This window comes from Leuciscus leuciscus (assembly GCF_965113295.1).
Source record: "Leuciscus leuciscus genome assembly, chromosome: 18".
Lineage (NCBI taxonomy): Eukaryota > Metazoa > Chordata > Actinopteri > Cypriniformes > Leuciscidae > Leuciscus > Leuciscus leuciscus.
Genome location: NC_138742.1, coordinates 32,249,221 through 32,266,061, shown reverse-complemented (window position 1 = coordinate 32,266,061; position 16,841 = coordinate 32,249,221). Strand labels below are relative to the sequence as shown.

General features: G+C 38.3%; 1 protein-coding gene across 1 annotated transcript in view; it reads right to left on the bottom strand.

Annotated features, from left to right (window-relative positions):
- nup210 (nucleoporin 210) overlaps positions 1-16,841 on the bottom strand; it is a 64,279-nt gene that overhangs the window by 27,831 nt on the left and 19,607 nt on the right. Inside the window, exons 13-20 of the mRNA XM_082146062.1 lie at positions 16,548-16,737; positions 7,795-7,940; positions 7,496-7,714; positions 6,204-6,377; positions 5,350-5,542; positions 4,461-4,567; positions 1,760-1,864; positions 1,569-1,670 (exon numbers count right to left, since the gene is read on the bottom strand). Coding sequence (XP_082002188.1) covers positions 1,569-1,670; positions 1,760-1,864; positions 4,461-4,567; positions 5,350-5,542; positions 6,204-6,377; positions 7,496-7,714; positions 7,795-7,940; positions 16,548-16,737 — 1,236 coding nt within the window. The remainder of the gene's footprint in view (positions 1-1,568; positions 1,671-1,759; positions 1,865-4,460; positions 4,568-5,349; positions 5,543-6,203; positions 6,378-7,495; positions 7,715-7,794; positions 7,941-16,547; positions 16,738-16,841) is intronic.

The window sequence follows — 16,841 nt, the reverse complement described above, 5'->3', positions numbered from 1 at the left end:
GGTATAATTGAAACGATTGGCTATGAGCTACGTACAGGCGCATTTGATAGACATTCGTAGCGCCCAATAAACGGCTCTGGGCATTCGTAAACCACGCCTCAAATACGAGAAAATTAACATGTGGTTCCCAGACCACGTCTCAATGAGACGAGGTCTGAAGTTAGCCAGGCTAGCTAAATGTTACAATTTAGTTGCAATTTAGTGCATTTAAAATATATCAACTTTAAATGTAATATCAAACACCAACACAATATAGTTAAAAATATAATCAAGTACTTTACATGTGCTTTAGTATGTTAGTCAACATCAAAATAAGTATACTTCTTCAAAATACAACAAAAGATTAATAAAACAATGAATTAAAATGTACTTTAAGGTAAAAGTTTTAATTTAACATTGCAAAGTGGACTTAAGTGTGTTAAGAAACAAACATGAAAGTGTACTCTCTTTAACTACACTGAAGTGCACATTAATTACAATAAAACACACTTATTTTTCACAAGTGAAGGATACCAGAAAGCGACTGTCACAAAACTCACAAGCTGAAATTTAATCTGAGACGTTCCCATTCAAGGCTTGTACCCCTGGTATGGGAACAGTTTGAGCTGTTTTAACTGAAAGCAACTACTATCTTTACAATTACTATCTTAAAATATATCAGTGCCTTTGTTTTGTCTCAATATTCACACCAGTAATGTTTTTATCTAAGTTCAATTAGAGCATTTAAGTAGCTTTTATAAATGTGTCGAAGGCCTAATCCTGGCTTAATCTAAGCCCTGTCTGTGAAACCAGGCCTGAGTCTACTGAATAAGTCACCTTTGCTGTCGTCCAGAGCACAGATGTTCAGTATAGGCTCTCCTGGTTAAGACACTGTCAATAACACTTATAAGAACATACTTGTTTAATTGGAATGGAACAGTTACAGGTCAATGATATCTTAAACCCATGGGATCAAATATGAATTCCTCTTTTTCTTAGGGTGATTTGTAATATAGTGCATCAATACTGAATTGAGTTCTCTTTTGCGTCTTCTTACGCTTGGACGGACAAATATCAAATTATGACAAACACACAAATGTACAAATTTAAAACACAAAATTATGTCAAAATATCCTCATAAACACAGCAAGTTATGTCTTAAGTGAATGTAAACAATGTGTAACAGTGTACTGGATCCTGGATCCCGCTATTGCTAATTTGCTTATTTGTTCTTATTGTATTACTGACTGTATACTTGTCTTCAACAATGTTTGAAATTGAGTCTAGTTTATTAGTTAGTTGTTCTTTAGGCTGCTGATTTTTGTTCATGGTATTCAGCTGCACCAGAATGTTTTGCAAAAAGACACAATGTATGTTTGATATCTAAATGTTTGACTGATTTTTTACCATATTGGAATCGAAACTGGTAATCGATGAGCAGAATCGGAATCGCTAGAATATAATCGATAACCAACCCTAATGTTCAGCTGAAATTGTTTTTTGCAATACAAAATACCACCAATACCACCAATAGCCCCCTGACAGAGCTCATCTTCTGCTGAACCTGGAACGGTCCTGTAAAATGTTACCTGAGCAATTCCCTGGGACTCCTGAAACGTGACCTCTGCGATTCCACCGACGCTCGCATTGATGTAGAAATAACCGGAGCCCTGCTGAAGAGTCAGATCCGCCTGCAGAGAGGGGTGTGTCAGCATACTGGACAAGCTCTTTCAGGCACAGCAGAGCGTGCGTGTGTGTGTGTGTGTGAGAGAGATCTCACCGTCACATCGGGATGGTTGTATATGGTGATAGTGTCGGGGGTCACCCTCACGTCCTCTACTAACAGAAGGTCAAGCGTGGCCGAGACGGGGCTCAGAGGATCAAACTAACACACACACATGTAAACAAAACACACATGAATCAGAGCTCCAATTAACACTGAAGTTCAAAACGATCCAATATGTATGAGCAAAAAGGCAGTCATCCACAGATATGGATTTTTTTGCTGGCTGATGCCAATTAAAGCATCTCAAAAACACCACATAGACATATAAACAACATTAAAAGCTTGATTTTAACACAGGGGGATTTTAACAATAGTAAATAACATAAGCATTGCAATTATATTTAGATTTATTTGACTTAATATTTACTGCATAATATTTATTTGAAAATGTATCAATCTGAGATGTTTGATTTCTGATTTATACTTTAGATAGCAACTACTTGATTCTGTAATCTTACTATGGCATTTTAAAAAATTAAGAAACGCGTGTCCAGTGCCTAGCCGGTCTCTCCTGTGCACATCTGATTCACACAGGTTCAGTCAATCTCACGGACAGGGAATATGCGTTTGTAAACGGGTTACAATGAGCTCTGGGAGTACATGTGGAATTACATGTTTAACAGGTATTTAAAGACTTCTTTAAATTATATAAATGCTGATTTTCGGAATGGCTACGGTATATATAAAAAGTTTGCTTATCTATTATTAGCCAAATCTGTTAAACAAAGATGGCAAACTAATGAAGACAGAATTGGTGTCTTGGTTCTCAACACTGTCAAAATAAAAGTCCAGCTCACAACATTTAATCGGCCAAACAGAAAAACTTGCCAAAACCAAAAATTAGCTGATATATCGTCTTGGTGATATATTGGTGGACCACCAGTAAGAGGACTTTTCCTTATCGTTATCTTAGCAACATGCTAGGAGAATCAGGACAGGAATAGAATTAAAACTATGTGTGGCGCTAATGTGTGACTATTGCTGCCAAGAAGAGCCTTTGAAATTAAGCTGAAGCTCCTCTTCAGTTAGCAAGCCAGTCGCTGTAAACTGCTGGCTAGGCGTTAGCACAGAGCTAGCGAGTGCAGTTTCAGCTTCCTGTGCTGTTAGCTCTGTTGTTGGCAACGGTAACTGTGGCGATGCTGTTGGGTGATGTGTGTGGTTAGAGAGAGCTGGTCATTTCCTGCTGAGGAAACGAGGCAGCTCATGATCTCCAGAAGTGCAGTACTCATGATTTTGATCTCCAAACGTTGTTACCTTACAGTACCACCTGTGTTCGAAATCTGGGGGTTTGGTTTGATGATATATGAAATATGACATGATAAACAGATAAGTGCTATCTTTTAGCCAAGGTTAAGCCATTCTTGTCTGCAAAGAACTTTGAGATTGCTATGCATGCTTTTGTAACTTCCCGATTAGACTATTGTAACTCTTTATTAGTTCAAAATGCTGCTGCACGGCTTCTCAAAGGGAAGCGTAAATATGAACACATTACACCGGTTTTGATCTCGCTTCATTGGCTACCGGTTAAATATAGAATTGATTTTAAAGTTTTGTTATTTGTTTTTAAGCCTTTGCAGAACCAGGCTCCACAGTACCTATCTGAACTACTACATCCACAGTGTCAAGATCACTCAGATCGGGGGACTCTAATTTACTATCTGTCCCTAGAACTAGACTTAAAAATAGGGGTGATCGTGCTTTTGCAGTCATCGGCCCTAAACTATGGAGCTATAAGCTAGCCCACCGGCTTACATCAGATCCGGCCAAACTTTGTCAATTTTTAAATCAACTTTGAAAACGTATTTTTTTTTCAATAACTTTTAATATATCTTGATTTTTTTTTACTGTTTTATATGTTTTCTATCTTAATTTTGTCTTCTTGGCCTTGTAAAGCACTTTGGTCAACACCAGTTGTTTTTAAACGTGCTATACAAATAAAATTGTATTGTATTGTATTGTATTGTATTGTCTCTGATGCTGATCGCTCAATCTAAACCAGAGATCCACCAAACCCACATCCCCCTGCCGCCAAACGGCTCTGGCAGCTCAGGGTCGGCTCTAGCGCAGGAATGGACTCTAGTTGCTGACTATATCCACCAGATATCAGATATTCACATCCTTTTATGCTTAAAAAACAAAGAAAAAACAAACACAACATACACCTTACACCATACACTTTACATACACCTCCCTGCCAGCTTTGCAATTTAACCCATGCAATATTAATACAATAAATATTAATTTGGTTAGCAAAATTTTTCCTAATTTAAAAAAAAAACTTGCCAACAAGAATAAACACATTAATAAGCAAGCATTGTGTGTATTAGCTATTATTTTTATCTTGAACTCTGCTGTCCAAGCAGCTTTTTGAACTAATGATGGGCGCTCAGTGCCCTGAACCTGACAGTTATAATTAGATAAATTAATTAAAGAAGTTGTTAGCTTTTCTCTTGTTACATTAGCCAGACGGATGTTTGACCTCTGCGTTCACGTCTACCCCATGACACAGCATTTTAAAAACCTGGTGCTCAAGTAAAAAGAAGTTCAACTTTTTAAAAACGAGTCATTCCACAAAAAATGACTACTACAATCTTTGAATTCTATTCCTGACCATGCTTTGATCTGAAGTAAATGGAGTCGATTTATTGTGGATTTGGTTGAGGTTCATATGAAAGAAGAGCACAGAGTAACTCACTCCACTGGGAACCGCGGCGTGCTCCAGGTGAGGCGTCTGATAGCCGACCGCGCTCACAGTGATCGCTGCCACACCCGACTCATGATGCACCAGCACTGTCTGATGACCTGTGGGAAACATATATTACATACTGTATATGCAGCACACACATTAGGGCTGAGCGGTATGACGGTATAGTGACAGTAGAAGTGTGTGAACCAGTAGATTAAATATGTAGAAAAATAGAATTCAGTACTACTGTTTTTATAATGGTTATGTGCTATATAGGCATGTCAAAATGTATACTTTATGTACGCAATTATGCTTTTTCTCATACTTTGATACTGCTATCATGTCACCATTGGCTTTTGTCTTGCTTAGTTGGTGACACTTAATACTCAACAATAATATTGATCTGCCAGCATTGACACCATTATAGAGAACTGAACTGAGCTGGACGATGACATCACGGTTTTCTCCAGAGCAGCTATATATAAATTAACTCAATTAATAACTTTTTTACAACAAAAATGAACCATCACTGAACTAACTTAAGCTGGACTGTGACGCTATTTCCTTCTAGCTCTGCTGTACAGCAGAAACACACTTTTCCTGTTATCTCTGTAAAGCTGCTTTGAAACAATCTGTACTGTAAAAAGTGCTATATAAATAAAAGGTAACTTGACATTTTGGGCTTTCTGGGTATTTTTGGTTAATATTATCAACTATTTGTTTCAGCTTTAATCTTATGCTCATGTTTAAATTTTTTAATTGATTCATTGTGATATATGCCATATAATATATGCATTTATAAAATTACCCAGTGTTAGGATTTTTGCCATACCATCCTTCCCTAATACATATTTGTACCTCATAATCATCAATGACCTCAGTATTCATTATAAGGTACCGTGAAGTTTTTTCTGCTTGCTGTCGTCCTCGTGCACGTGTAGTTTCATGGGCATGGTCGGTTCGATGCTGGCCAGGGAAACTCTGGAGGACTCCCAGATCATACTCAAAGAGCTGAAGTTATCAAACCTCCTGCCCTGCTGGTCGAACGCAGACACATCCAGCTCCGGGTTGTGATAGTTTGAAACGGGCACCTGCAGAACAAGCACACACGCTACTGAACTTCCTGTCATGTTAAAGGGGAGCTTGATTATGATTTCACTTTTCTAACTTTAGTTAGTGTGTAATGTTGCTGTTTGAGCATAAACAACATCAGCAAAGTTACGATGCTCAACGTTCAAAGCAAAGGGAGATATTTGCTTTTACAGAAATCGTTTTTTTAAGGACTACAACAAACGGCTGGTAGGAACTACATGAGCTTCTTCACGGGTTAGTGACATCACAAACCCCAATATTTACATAAACCCCGCCCCCGGGAACACGATTTATAGATTATCATGACATATAGACATATGCTAATCAATGACTAGAAGATAGTTAACTCCACATCAGCTACAAAAATTCATCAACTAACAATTCAGAAATGTCCTGTTGCGTTCTAAATGTTGTCACTTCTTCTTGAGTCTCTCCATCATTGTCCGACTCCGGTTTGAACATAAAAGGCTAAAAGTTTTTTAAATGTAAAAAGTTTTTTTAACCCCAACCCAATTTTCACATGCTATAAAAATATCTGTGGGGTATTTTGAGCTAAAACTTCACATACACACTCTGGGGACTTCAGAGGCTTATTTGACATCTTGTGAAAAGGGCATTATAGGAGCCCTTTAAGACCACACTGAGCACTGGACTGCTCACCACTTGTTTGTTCTGCTGCAACAGAGGACAGGACACGTCCAGCTGTGGGCTCATGTAAATGGGGGTCAGTGTGAGGCGTGATGGAGGAGCACACACAAATTTCACAACAGCTGGTTCCACAGCAGGGAAGGGGTTGGTCATGGTGGGCTGGTTTCCAACAGTCACTGCCAAGATCTGCAAACATTTCAAACATATCAATCTACATTCCTAGTGGAAAATCTAAGACCAGTGATGTTCAAAATGACGGACTGCGGGACATAATTGCGCCATTTGACTTTCTACAGATTAAAGTGAGCAGCGTGTCAAAACATTGGAGCGGTTCACACCACAAGCACTCAGGGTTGTTTATGGTAATGATCTTTCGGAGCTTTATCTATAATATTTTTATCTAGAGCCAAAAGTGCTTCATTCAAGCCCTCTCCGCTCCGTGCACATTGCTTCTCTCTTTCCCTCGCTAAAAACGTAAAGCGGGCACATTGAGAGCTGCAGCTACGCGGTTATTTTAACAACAGTAGCAGAAACACGGCGAGCAGCAAAATAGAGACTGTCTCTAAAACACTGCAGAAAGTGTTTTTTATCTGTCACACAGATTACTCTGACCATTTAACGAAACAAGGTTTGACAAGTTGAAGTGGCGTCTTTAAAAATTTTTTTTAATACATTTAGCATTATTAATCAGCATTTCATAATAAACAATGTTAGAATTTGGAAAATGATTTAGAGAATTTTTTTTTCTATTTTAAATGCATTTACAAAAAAACTTATAAATTACTAGTTAACTTTGTTTTGTCCTCATGATAAGAGTTTTGATTACTAAAAACAAACAATGTACGTAATCTAATAGTTTATTGCTTTGAGTAAAATATAAAAATGGCCCATTCTTTTCTTAAGATGTAAACCCTGCACCCCCAGTATGTTTTCGTTATGTGCCATACACGTAGGTGTCTAAATGTAAAATAAATAAATAAATAAATAAAAATAGCATACAGCTGAGCTAACCTTTTTATATTCATATCCACTTGGAAGAAATATTAACTCTTTTGGGTAAATCTTTGGTAAAAAGAAAGTCAGTCTTTTGGCTCTCTGGGGCCAAGACTCTCATCTTTGATGACTATTTTGAGTGTCAAGGTTTTTTTTTCTTTTACAAAGTACTCCGGCTGCCTTGATGGAAATGTATAACTGTTCCAAAAAATTATAGTCCGGACCTCCGCTGGGAAGGAGATATATAGACCGGAGCCCTTGGACCTTTATTTGAATACCCCTGCAGGACATGAGATTATAGGGACCTGTACCTGTTCTCCCAGAGCTCTGCATGTGGCTCTGACCAGATGTCTGGCGTAGGATCGCGAGGCGGGGCCCAGCAGAGACAGCGCAACGCTGCTGTGGTCCTCAGCTGTCAGGTTTCGGAAGAACTTGGATGGCTCTAGCACCCAGGGCCTCGGGCCTCCTTCAAACAACATGTCTTTAGAGGAGCCCAGCGTCACCACAGCCACAGCCACAGGGTCAACCGGCTGCCAAAGACGACGAGGCACGGTCATCTACAGTTCACTGCTCACTCCTCCATCTTTAAAAGCATATTCACACATCTTACCTTGAGAGGCGGGTAGGCAGCAATGGTGATCTTTGCACTGAGATGAACATTACTATGGGTATAGCTGACCAACAGGTTGGTGTAACCAGGTGTCAAGGCCTTAACGCGAACCCCGCTGCAGTGGCCCTGACCTGGAGCAAGTCTACCTGAAGACACACAAACACACGCACTCAAAAAATACTGCAAGAGTACAACTGTACACACACTAACACTTTGCTTGCTTCTGTTAAATTTGCCAATATTAATACAACGAAATCAAGACATTATTTGTAATTTTCGCATTTGAAGACCATTAATGCAGGACTTCAAATCGCCTGCTGTGAAAAATGTTCTCATTAGTATGCAGGTTAGGTGTGTCTTTTTTTGTTTAAAAAAAAAAAATTGACCTTTGTATTTCAGGTAGAGCTGGGAGTTATGACGATATCTATAATCATTAGAGATTTTTCTGTATTGTTTATACCGTGGTATGCAAATATAGCCACATAGCACAGTACTAAAATCATTGACACTTTAGAGTGATAAATCGAAAAAAATGCACGAATGAGAAAATAAAGAGCGAGATGTACATGATTAAAACAAGTGATTAAACGCAAAAACCCGGAATCGGATCCTTAAAGGGATAGTTCACTTTGAAATAAAATTTTGGTATGTTTTAGCTTACCTCAAGGGCATCCAAGATGTAGGTGTCTTTTTTTCCGCAGTAGTTTCAAGTTTTATATTTTTAGGTCAAACCGTTCTTGTCTGTCAGTCATATAATTAGGGTTGGGAACCGGTTCCGACGTAAACGGTAGTATCGAGACCGAATAAGAACGAAACTTTCGGTGCCTGACTTTTTTCACCGCCCTATAAAACATCTCGCGGCACGAATGATCCAATAACAAAACATATCCAGTTAACCAACAGAGCATTAATTTAGTTCGTTTGTTAAATAAGAGACGATCTAGCGCTGAACTGTGTTTTTTAAATCAAGTGATCAAAGTGCTCATTGCTGCTGCGATCAGTGGCACGGATACAGTGTTTTCTCTTGTGGCTCGCGCACACCGCACTTTCTTCACTCGGACGCGCGCTTCAATACGTTGCAGAGATCGATCTATTTATGAGGCGCCGTCTATAGGAGTATGTGCGCGAAGAGTTTGTGTGTGCGTGTTCGCGTCTCAGATGAGTATGTGCGCGAGTTTGTGTGTGTGTGTGTGCTCGCGTCTCAGATGAGTATGTGCGCGGAGAGTTCCGCGCGTCTCGTGTGTGTAGAGTTTGCGTGTGTGTGCGTGAGCGACTTTAGATGTGACGTTGTGCATTTCATATAGTTGGAGCATTCAGCAGTATACATGTATGTGTGACTACTTAGTATATGTGTATGCAAGCGTTTTATGTGTGCGTGAATGAAGTTCGATTTAGGCCCTAGACGGCGCCTCATATCTATTCGTTCTGGTGAAATCACAACATATAATGCACACAAAGTGTCCCTGCTTGATATACAACCACTGATGAGCATAATCTGTAAAAAAAAAAACTAAAGTTCAAGTTCAGCTGCAGTGTTCCTCTTCGGGTAAGTCTAGTATTTTAATGCCAACTGCAAATCTTGCATATCAAGTATGAAGTATATCAAGTATATTTATATGAGGCTATACTATGTGTGTTAAATATTTCTGCCCAGTGTCAGATATTTCTCTGTTTTGTAAAAGTCTATAATATATAATATGTAATATAATATATATAAACACACAGAGGTATTATTTTTTTGATAAAGTGTGTGCGGTTTCGTTTTCTTAAGTACCGGTTTAAGAACCGTTTAAGCACTGGAACCGTTTGAAAAATACAGAGTAGGTACTGGTATCGGATAAAACCCAACCAATACCCAACCCTACATATAATGCAGGTCTATGGTCACTGTCTCAAAGAGCATGCACAGAGTCCAAATTAAAACAATTCGCCATCGTCCAAATTAAACAATTCCCCATCGTAAGTACACATTGATGGCCCAAGACACGAAACGAGCCGTTTGTGTGAGAAAACGAACAGTATTTATATCGTTGTTACCTCTTGAACACAGCCACGTCCAAGTGATTTGAGAGCGCGGGCGGGTATAGATATATACAATAGAAGTCGCCTTGGCTACTGCAGTTCATTGGAACGAAACCGTAGCCAAGGCGACGTCTAGTGTATATACAGGGCCGGCGCGTCCATATAGGCGAACTAGGCAATTGCCTAGAGCGGCACTTTTGTAAGGGCGGCAAAATGTGTGCCAATCGGGAATGAACAATTCACAAAATAGGCTATATGATTTGCTGAGCTGCCGCTGCGCCGCCCCGCGCCGCCCCGCCCCCTGCTCTCACGAGTCATGACTCATGACTGAGTGATGGGAAGTTCGGATAATTTTACTGACTCTCTTGTTCGATCTCGTTCATAAAAATGAACAAATCTTTATTTGAGTCATTTCGTTAATTTAAGTGGCTTTAAATGTTACACAGCCAAAATCCCCGATCACATCCACCTATAGTATATGTATATATTTGCTTCCTCTTGGCCTAAAGTGTTCCTGCAACGGGAGTGTTCTCTGGCTAGAGCGCAGAACAGCGGAGTTTGTATGGACAGAAGTGCATGCCTGAGCTTGTGTTTTGGGTTAAGCTGCGTTGCTTTGACATTGTGGAAAATATAACAATAGAAACAAAATATAGGCTATTAGCAGGCGCGTCGTTAGACGATGTTTTTTTTATAGCCCCGGATCTCAATTTTTTTTATTTATTGATAATTATTATTAGGCAAAGTGGCAAGCAGCACGAGTCCACGAGCCGTGAGAGCAGGGCGTGGACAGTAGCGCGAGTGTTAATGAGTCACCTGAATTCAAGTTCAAGCACCGGTTTCAAGTTTCTCACGGATGAACTTCGGGGGCGCACGCGCCGCACCGGTTTAAAAAAAATAACGCAGTCGGCACCGCCGCACAGTCTTCAGTCACACCAGATGTTGTCAGGCTATATGTCAGTAAAACTCAGAAAAACGAACTTACTTACGTCGTGCCAGCCGTTTGCTCGCGGCGCGCACTCTTCAATCACGCAAATGCAGTTTACTGTTTACATCTATGCAAAATTATTCTTGAAAGATTTCTCATTTAAGGCCATTCCTGTTTGGAATATGTGATTGGGCATTGTCAACAATAAGCAGAAACATTTTGCATTTACATTATATAGTGTGGATCATTCATTTCAACATTTATCCTCATTCTCATGTTTAAGAATCTGTTATCTGCTTGACAAATACTGACCCACTGACATGCTTTTAAAGCTATTGTTATCAAAAAATGTTGGCCTTCAAACACCTTAAAATGCACATATGTAGGTCTGAGAAATCAAAATTTTCTCGGGGGAGCATGCCCCCGAACCACCTTAACTACCTCACATTTGAATGTGTGTGTCTGTGTGGTAATATGGCCTGGACTGAATTTAACCAGTCTGCCCCCTGCATATAGGCCTAAAATATACATTATTCTCTGTATCGAATCATGTTATCTTGTTACCCAGCCCCTGATGTTTTTGGCTCAGCCCCTGGTGTTTTTAAAACCTAGAAACGCCCCTGGCTATTAGCCTTTTTACCCGTTATTATAAATCTAAATTAATCTCGATTTTAATTTAACTTAATTTCGTTTTTCTTTATTTAAATTTCGTTTTACTTTATTTAAATTTCGTTTTTTCTTTATTTAAATTTTACATTTTGTTTTTTCTTTATTTAAATGTTTTTTTTCTTTATTGAAATTTTGTTTTTCTTTATTGAAATTTTGTTTTTCTTTATTGAAATTTTGTTTTTCTTAATTTAAATCTACCCTTTACTGTGTCAGTAATTTGTTAGTCAGAAAAATATAGACTACCTTAAAGTATTGCTTAATTTAGACGTGTGTGTGCGTTTTATATTGCTAGTGCAGCGCGCGTCAAGTATTTAAGCCCTGCCCCCTTGAGGCGCGCCGCTTCCCGCTCGCGGTGTTCTGTAGTTTACTAAAAGTTTATTAATTCTGAACGTGTCGTGTCTCGCGTGTCCATCTATATTGCACCACCAAATGCTACACTGCACTCCCTTGTGAAGTCGATTGGATGAACGGTTCTCGAAATAATCAAAATGCAAACGGACATAGGCTATAGACACATAGAGATTCCTGCCTTTTTTAGAGAAGATGTTCAGCACCCTCTCGAAGCTTTGAATATTCGATGTTCATTACTACCGAAGCTTCGAAGCTCAAAAAATGGTATTCGGACCAGCCCTAGGGGCGGCACAAATGTTTTTCGCCTAGAGCGGCAGAAGTGCACGCGCCGGCCCTGTGTATATATCTATACCCGCCCGCGCTCTCAGATCACTTGGACGTGGCTGTGTTCAAGAGGTAAAAACGATATAAAAACTGTTCGTTTTCTCACACAAACGGCTCGTTTCGTGTCTTGGGCCATCAATGTGTACTTACGATGGGGAATTGTTTAATTTGGACGATGGGGAATTGTTTTAATTTGGACTCTGTGCATGCTCTTTGAGACAGTGACCATTATATGACTGACAGACAAGAACAGTTTGACCTAAAAATATCAAAATTGAAACTACTGCGGAAAAAAAGACACCTACATCTTGGATGCCCTTGAGGTAAGCTAAAACATACCAAAATTTAATTTCAAAGTGAACTATCCCTTTAAGGTCAGGAATCAGATACTAGTTATAAAATTACAAATCCTCTCATCGATTCCTGTGTGCACATTTTATTGTGGTTTTATATGGAGCTATTCTTGTGCCAATAAAAATGAACGTAGCTTTTCAAGAAACTAATGAAAATATAAATTGAAACTAAATAAATTATCTCTAAAACTGAAAAAGAATAAATCGCAGGCAAATTTTTTGACTTCGTTTTTAATACACTGCATGTTTTGCTAACTATTTCTCATATTTCAATCGCTGATCTGAACTTACAAATGCGCTTCCAGAGTTTTCATTTACGCTTCTGAAGTTTTCGTTTACGCTCCCAGAGTTTTCGTTCGCCGTTCTGACACATTTCTCTCGTGGGGGCGGGGCTAGTAGCAGTGTGTTCTCATTGGTTACTGAGCTTTTGATTGATAGCTTCGTGACCTGGAAGTGAAGACGTCAGTGGTGTGTTTATGTGTGGATGTGAGCGTCTGTAATCGCAGCTTTCTATTTCATTTTAGTGATATTAAGTTTATATCTGTAATTATTTGCTGCTACACTATATTGTTGAGATGATCTCTTATAGAAGGAATAGTAGCCTACAGACGAATGATATTTATCATTAGTCATCGTCGCTATATCAGGAGGATACTGATTTTTTTTTTTATACTATACTAATACTATTTATAATACAGTACTGGCTTTTTTTCAGGTGGAGAGGCATTTTAGAGCTCAGTGAGAGCCCATAACATTATACAGCTGAGCTGTGTTGTCTTGATTTAACTGTTAGCCCAATCATTACATGACTTGTTTATCTACATTCGGTTACAGTCTTCGATTAGATCATATTTGCTTCGATTAGATCATATTTCCCCCCAGCCACCCCAAACAACATTGAGCTAGAGTACTGTACAGTAGCCTATCTGTACTGTATCAGTCAATGACTGATGCCATAGGACCAGAGTGCTGTCAATCACTGCCTGATTCAATTTTGGCAATCTAAAGCCTTTTTTACCATGCCAATAAAGCTATTTAAACCTGAATTTCTCAATTGCTGATTAATTTGTGATGCAAAGTTTTTGAAAGAGGAGAGACACGAGTTGACCACAGACCACGTCTCTGTTCGTAATATGTAAACACTCAATTATTTTGAAGTATCGCCCTGGTCGCAGTATTTATTCTGATTACTTTTGTGTGATAAAGATGACTGATAAAGCTATTATATGTATCTAGTATGAGTAACAAATTGCTTTTTCTGTGTCCATATTTGACTAATAATAATGAAAAAAAGCACTTCAAATGAACATTTCTTTGACAAATGTTAAATCTTTAATAGTCTTTAATAATAAATATATGTCCACATTAAAAACTTAATACATGCAAGTAATTATGACTGAAAACATCCAGCAACTAGGGAATACACATCCATATGTTTATAGGGCAATACAGCCATCTACTGGTTACACAACAGTATTACAGATGATAAATGCTGCTTGACTCCGAGGTAAATATTTAGTACTGTAAAATCCCTTAAATATATATATAATAAATATTTTAAGTCTGCAAATTGTTACTGTATGGGGAGTTCAAAGCAGTTTGTATTGTTAGATTATAATACATTTCTTCTCTCATTTTCCAGGGAGTGGAGCAACTTTTCCATAAACAAAATTCTGATGCTGACACAGAGGATGGAGTGATAGTACCAGAGATCCACTGTCCCCATCAGACAATAATCTTACTTTGTTCAGACACATCACCTTTGAATGACTGGGATCTTGATCTTCAGACACCTGATTTATTTTAATATAAACTAGCAAATATTTAAATTTCCTCTAGATTAAAACAAACATAGTTCGCAAGTACACAAGAGGTTTCACTTTATTCTTATTAAACTATGCTGATCTTGGATTAGCATACCAACAGCATATGAATGTTGAGGGGATAGTTCACCCAAAAATACAATTCTCTCTTATTTTACTCACCCTCATGCTGTCCCAGATGCATTTTACTTTCTTTCTACAGATAAACACGAATTAAGATTGTAAGGAAAGTAATCCATCTCTGCGAGTCCTAAAGACGCTTTAAAAACCACACACAGTGAGCGTGACGGTAATCCATGCGACCTCAGTGGATGAATCAATGCCTTCTGAAGTCAAACAATAGGCTAGATAAAATAATAATAATGTAAACTGTTTTAACTATTAAAAATCTTACGTACATGGGTTACAATCCACTTGTATTATGGACTCACAGAGAAGGATTATTTCCTTAAAACTCTTTGTCCAGGTTTATATGAAGAAGAAAGTCATATACATCTGGGATGGCATGAAGGAGAGTAAATGATGAGAGAATGCTCATGTTTTGGGTGGACTATCCTTGTTCTGCTTGTGTCCAGTCACTGCTTTGTTACTTGTACTGCATCAGGAACTGTTTAAAGAATCATTGCAACATTTAAAATGTATATGAATTTTTAAAATGTATTCTGTATTTGTAATTGTGCATTTTGTATAGTAATGTATATCATCAGAATACTGTGCATTACATGTATATTATGCAGTTAATGTTTTGTGGATTCTGGTCTTTCCTGTCACAACATAATTGCATCCAAGACCTTCACTCTGATAGTTGTGTGTATGCTTTAGAGACAATAAAGAATGTACATTTATTTGAATTCATTTTTTCAATTACATTAATTTAACTGGTTGTATAAGTCACGATTGAAACGGTTGATGATTGTTAAAATATATTTAAATTAAATGAAAATGTTAATTAAATGAAATAACTAAATATAATTATCTATTTTTAAAAAAATGGCAACAAGAACATTCTTTGTGTGACATATGCAATGAAATGCCCTTTGAGGTCTGTATCTGACAGCAGGCCACGACTGTAATTTTCATATTGTTTAAATTCCTCTTATTTAAGTGATCATTAATTTTGATGGTGTAAACGTATATCATGCTAACAATGAGTAGTGTGATGGCCATGGCTGCCAACCTTGATTACCTGGTTGAAGTTTGACTTTCTTGACGGCTGAATATATCACACACGTTTGCTAATATTCTGTTTAAATTGTAACAGCTGAACCTAATCAGAGCCTAACATGCAAAATAATCATCAGGAATAAACAAATATTCTCCGAAAACATTGGACACTACAATATTTTAAGTATTATAAACAGACAGTACTTTAATGTGCAATTACACCTGAATAGACTGAATAGATCTCTTGTGAGTAGTAGTAAGTAGTAGTAACTAAGTAGTAGCAGCAGGTAAATACAGATAAAATTAAAAAACAAACATAACTTATCACTAAAATGAAATAGAAAGCTGCGATTACAGACGCTCACATCCACACATAAACACACCACTGACGTCTTCACTTCCAGGTCACGAAGCTATCAATCAAAAGCTCAGTAACCAATGAGAACACACTGCTACTAGCCCCGCCCCCACGAGAGAAATGTGTCAGAACGGCGAACGAAAACTCTGGGAGCGTAAACGAAAACTTCAGAAGCGTAAATGAAAACTCTGGGAGCGCATTTGTAAGTTCAGATCAGCGATTGAAATATGAGAAATAGTTAGCAAAACATGCAGTGTATTAAAAACGAAGTCAAAAAATTTGCCTGCGATTTATTCTTTTTCAGTTTTAGAGATAATTTATTTAGTTTCAATTTATATTTTCATTAGTTTCTTGAAAAGCTACGTTCATTTTTATTGGCACAAGAATAGCTCCATAGTTTTAAACCATTTAAGCACAAGAAGACATGAAAGAGATCTCAATTCGGCACTCGCGCACTGTTTTCTGAGCACATTCACAAAAAGCAGCCTCAGTACATGAATACTGAATGGAGTTCTCTTTCATGTCTTCTTGCGCTTGAACGGACAGATACACAAAATTATGTCAAAATCTCCTCGTAAACAGTTGTATATATGTCATAAGTGAAAGTAAACAGTGACTGTTTGGTTACCCATATTCTTCAAAATACCTTCTTTTGTGTTCAGAAGAAGAAAGAAATTCATACAGGTTTGGGAGAGTAATAGATTAATTTGTGGGTGAACGATGCAAGACACAGAATCTATTCTTTTAGCATGAACTCAACTCACCCTCCAGCAGCTGAAAGACGCCGTGACTCTCCATGTCCACCTGCATGTCGAAGTGTGAGCAGTCACTGAGCGTCACTCTCTCTCCGGCCAGCTGACCGAAGATTCGCAGCGGCAGGTCCAGGTTTAAGCCCACACGGGCCTCCACTGCACACGGGCTGAACTCCATGCCCACCGGCTCGATCACATACACCTGCAGGAACAACACAGAGCAGATCCATTATTCATTTATTTTAGTGCTGGGCAACGATTAATCGCATCCAAAATAAAAGTTTGTGTTTACATAATATGGCCCCT